At 48.2% G+C, this 4,248-nt stretch overlaps 1 protein-coding gene across 1 annotated transcript in view; it reads right to left on the bottom strand.

Annotated features, from left to right (window-relative positions):
* LOC119305981 (protein DETOXIFICATION 40-like) overlaps nucleotides 1–2,971 on the bottom strand; it is a 17,151-nt gene extending 14,180 nt beyond the window's left edge. Inside the window, exons 1-2 of the mRNA XM_037582348.1 lie at nucleotides 2,637–2,971; nucleotides 2,208–2,341 (exon numbers count right to left, since the gene is read on the bottom strand). Of these exons, the coding sequence (XP_037438245.1) occupies nucleotides 2,208–2,341; nucleotides 2,637–2,756 (254 nt within the window). The 5' untranslated portion in view covers nucleotides 2,757–2,971. The remainder of the gene's footprint in view (nucleotides 1–2,207; nucleotides 2,342–2,636) is intronic.
* Nucleotides 2,972–4,248: the final 1,277 nt, after the last annotated feature.

Genomic DNA, 4,248 nt, shown 5'->3' with positions numbered 1-4,248 from the left:
AGGGTAGCGCCGACTCCTCCATTCAAGGCTCCTTTTTGGGGAGCAGATGTAGAGCCCACTTCCTTCACTCCCTTGTTGATCGCTCCCAGAGGGGCGCACCATAAGCCGAAATCCCTCGAGATCGAGCGAGGCAACGGTGGCTTCAACCAAGTACTTGTCCAACGCGATCCTCACTATGGTTGCTACGGTATTTTTCTAGTGATATGAACAACTATGATTAGTAGTGGTAGCTTCCAGCATGTACCTTTTACACAACCAAAGTAAGTGTGATTCATTCCCCCCTTCAAGTGGATAAGAAAAACAGTTGAGTATTTCGATATGATATCCCAGGGCTGACATACGAAATCCCTCCTGCCCGTAAGCAGCAGCAAGCATGAAAGAAAAGAACAAGAGCTAAGCCGTGCAACTCACGCTCATGTTCCCATCGTGGTCACCATGGTAGGATCTAGTGCTGTGCCGATTATGCCAGCCAGAGAACAGTCATCATTGTCTAGTTTGTTGATCTCTGGGTGCGGCTTCTAGGCATACAATTACAAATGGACGTTGACGACGACATCACTTGAAAATTTGAGGCAAATGGAGAATACTCAGCAGGCTCTGCTTATAGGGCACAATTCTTGGGCTCCACCTCCACAGTCATGAACAAGACCATCTGGAAGGTTTGGGCACCTCCAAAGGTCAAGTTCTTCTCATGGTTGGCCATCCAAAACAGGATATGGACTGCGGATAGGCTGCAGAAGAGGGGTTGGGAGAATTGTGGCCTATGCGCCCTTTGCAGGAGGGCCAACGAGACATCCGGTCACCTCTTCTTTAAATGCCGGTTTACCCGGCGTATTTGGAGAATGGTCAAAGCATGGCTTGGACTTGGGGCGCTGGAGATGAATAGTTGGGGGACGGAACGCAACATCAAGTGTTGGTGGACAAGCATGTCCAAACCAAATACAACAAACAGGAAGGCCATGGCCTCACTCACCATGCTTGTATGTTGGGTCATCTGGAATGAGAGAAACGCTAGAGTCTTCCAGAAGAAATCGACGCCGCCACACTACATCCTAAAACTCATCCAGGAGGAGGCCAGGACGTGGGTCACCGCGGGGGCTACACATCTAAGCATCATCATGCCGCGAGAGTAATTCGTTTGCACCTTTTGTTGATGGGCTATGTTGTAAAGCCGGTTCTCATGTACTCAAAACTCTCCTTCTTAATTAATGAATGAGGCAAACCTTTTGCCTCTGTTTAAAAAAAACAGTCACCATGGCAGGCAGGCTCACGTGATGTGTCGTTGCGCCAATCGGAGTCAAACGCGGTAGTATCAAATCAGGGAGACTGCTGTCCGTGGAGAGAGACCGACGGGTTTTGGCTGCACCAACAAAATGTCCCTTTTGGGGGGAATCAGAGAGAATGTCCCTAACTTGTGAGGATTTTGGCTCTTTTTTTTGTCTTAAAAAAAGACTTTTTTTTTCCCTCGGCCCTTTTTCGGACAAAGCAAAAGTAGAGCCCCTAAAATGTCACTACTGTATTACCAAAACTTTATTACAAACAGTCCCTTCGGGAATATCCGATAAAACTTTATTACAAACAAACAGACGAAATCTCAAACTTAACACACAATATTTGAGACGACCCATCCACAAAAAACATAACTAAGATAAAGCCTGTTGCAATGTTTCTCATAACATTTATCAACTAAGCATCGATGGCGCATACTAACAACTTTAAGGCCAACTCCAGCGCGCAATCTTATCTTGTCCGGGTGCGTCCGTTTGGATCAAAACAAGCATACCAGACGGTCCAGGGCGGGCGCAAACAGACTTTTATCCGTTTTATGTCCGCTTTTGACCCATCTCCGGCCCAATTTTGGGCCGCTTTTGAGGTGAAAGGAACAGCGGGCGGACGGGCGGGACGCGCGCGCTTGTCCTCCCTTGACCCGCCCGTCGGTGGCACACAACACCCGCCCGACGCCCCATTTCGCGCCATTCCCCCCAAACCCTCGCATGTCCCGACCTCCCCTCCGCCCACCACCTACCGCCATGGCCGATGCCCCGCCAAATTCCGGTGGCCAGGCCGTTGACCCGCCCGAAAAGGTGAAGAAGAAGACGGCCAAGGGTCCGAGGAAGCCACGGTTGGAACTCACGCCGGCGGCGCTCGCAAAGCTGGACGCGGAATCGACTAAGAGGAGGAACCGAAGGGCGGCGGCCAATGGCAAGAACATAACGGTGAGCGGGACGCCAGTGGCCATGAGCAGCACGGTGCAGCGTTGCATGTCGATGGTCAGCATGTCGAACTTGTTCGCGCCGTAGGCCTGCCTGCAGAGCGTCTCCATCGCGCTCCCCATGCCAAGCTGCAAAGCATCGCAAAGTTCACTCTGTTCTGTTGGATTTAGATGGCAGCTACGTGGCTTACTTTCGTACCGCCACGTAGGTGAGGACTATCCACATAAATTAGAATCTACTCCTTCCCGTTCCATAATGTAAGACACGAGAGAAGTAGTAGCAATCAATTACACAAGTTGGAATCGAAGACTTGATTGGTAAGCTACGAAGTCAAAACAAATCGTGCCCATTTCTGGACCAAGCAAGCAAACGCTACAACCAAGTGCACTAGGATAGATATGCCGCAGTGAGGAAGGCGCGTACCATGAGGCCGTATGCGAAGACCTGGATGCCGGTGTTGCCGAGGGAGGCGGCGGCGAGCTCCAGCGTGCCGAGGTGGCCAGAGAAGATCTGCGTGGACATGGACATGAGGTAGTTGATCATGTACACCAGCACGGCGGGCGCCACTGCCGCACCAGCACCCGCATCTCCACCGCCTCATCCGCCGCGCGCCCGCGCCCACGCCACCGACTCGTCGCTCAGGATGCTCTCCAGCTGCTTGCCCGCCCCGTGCTGCAGCAGCGGGCTCTGTAGCTTGCTTTTGTTGCTCTCCGCAGCCTCGCTGGCGGCATCCATGGCGCGCTCTATGCGTGCGTGCGTTCGCGTGTGCCTCCGGAGTCTGAGGACGAAGATACGGGGAGCTGGGCGCTGCTATATAAAGTTGCGGGGCTCAATTTCCTTTTCGAAAAGGAAAGCAGGGGGAAATGGTAATTGGTTGTGGTTGCTAGCTTCGGTGACATGCACTCCATATATATTTCCTGCTCCGACTCCGAGCGTGTGGATTTCGGTTTGGTTAGCGGTTGGGATGCGAAGCTTGTTTCTTGGGTTGTTTCTTGTATCTGGCGGCACCAGAATAATAACACATGCACTCGACAATAACCAGTGGAAATGGATGTGCAAAGCATCCGATTTAAAAGAGATGCGTCTATACACTTCACATGCACCGATTCTTTCTTAAATTGTGTGACATCCTAAATTTCTTCCAAAATCTAATTCACTGACACGGAAAATACATACATAACTAAAGACATCTTTTTGTACTTTGGTACGGCTAGTTATTTAACAAGTTTGTTAATTATAACAGTACTAGGAGAATGCCCGTGCGTTGCTACGGGCAACATTTAGCAATTTCGTCGGCGGATCAACGAGGAATTACTTGATATAATAGTTGAATATCCATGCATTACAACAAAATATATATTACCATGATGACCAAAGGCGTAAGAAAGACCAAAATCGAGCATAACCAAATATTTCCTCAACAATTTCCAAAAAATGCTCGCAACTTATAGAAATTAAAGAAACAGATAGTATGATTCTAAACTTAGTTGGTGAACACATCAATGATTTAACTTTTTGTTGTCAGTATGCCAAGTATAATGTTGTAAAATTTATTACCTCGTGAGATCAACATATTCGGAGACATCAGACAACTCCAGGTATATGCAATTTAGACAACCCCAAAATGACATAGAACTTTGCAATGTTCAGATTGCTCGACTAGTTCGAGATCAATCTTAACTGTAAGTCTGCCGTTGACTAATTCTCAACAAACAAACAAATATCGAGAGAAATCAGTGCGACTTCTCTGAAACAAACTACATAAAAATAGACACAACAACATCACCTCACTCGTTTGAGCCCAACCACCCGTGAAGCTGCCCTCCTATCTTGAAATCCATAGAAAAAAACATATCAAAATCAGATATTATCTCACGAAATATGCACCTAATTAAATATGAAGCAAAGATGAAAAGATACATCACACCCATACTATTCGATGGAACCATCCAGGATAATGATTTCAAAAGATTGTCGTCATTGTAGACCATCCATCGGCACAAGCACAAGACATAGTATGCTATCCCATCCTAGA

Source organism: Triticum dicoccoides, chromosome 5B (genome assembly GCF_002162155.2).
Source record: "Triticum dicoccoides isolate Atlit2015 ecotype Zavitan chromosome 5B, WEW_v2.0, whole genome shotgun sequence".
Lineage (NCBI taxonomy): Eukaryota > Viridiplantae > Streptophyta > Magnoliopsida > Poales > Poaceae > Triticum > Triticum dicoccoides.
Note: the sequence above shows the minus strand (reverse complement) of the source record. Positions and strands in the feature narration are given on the sequence as shown.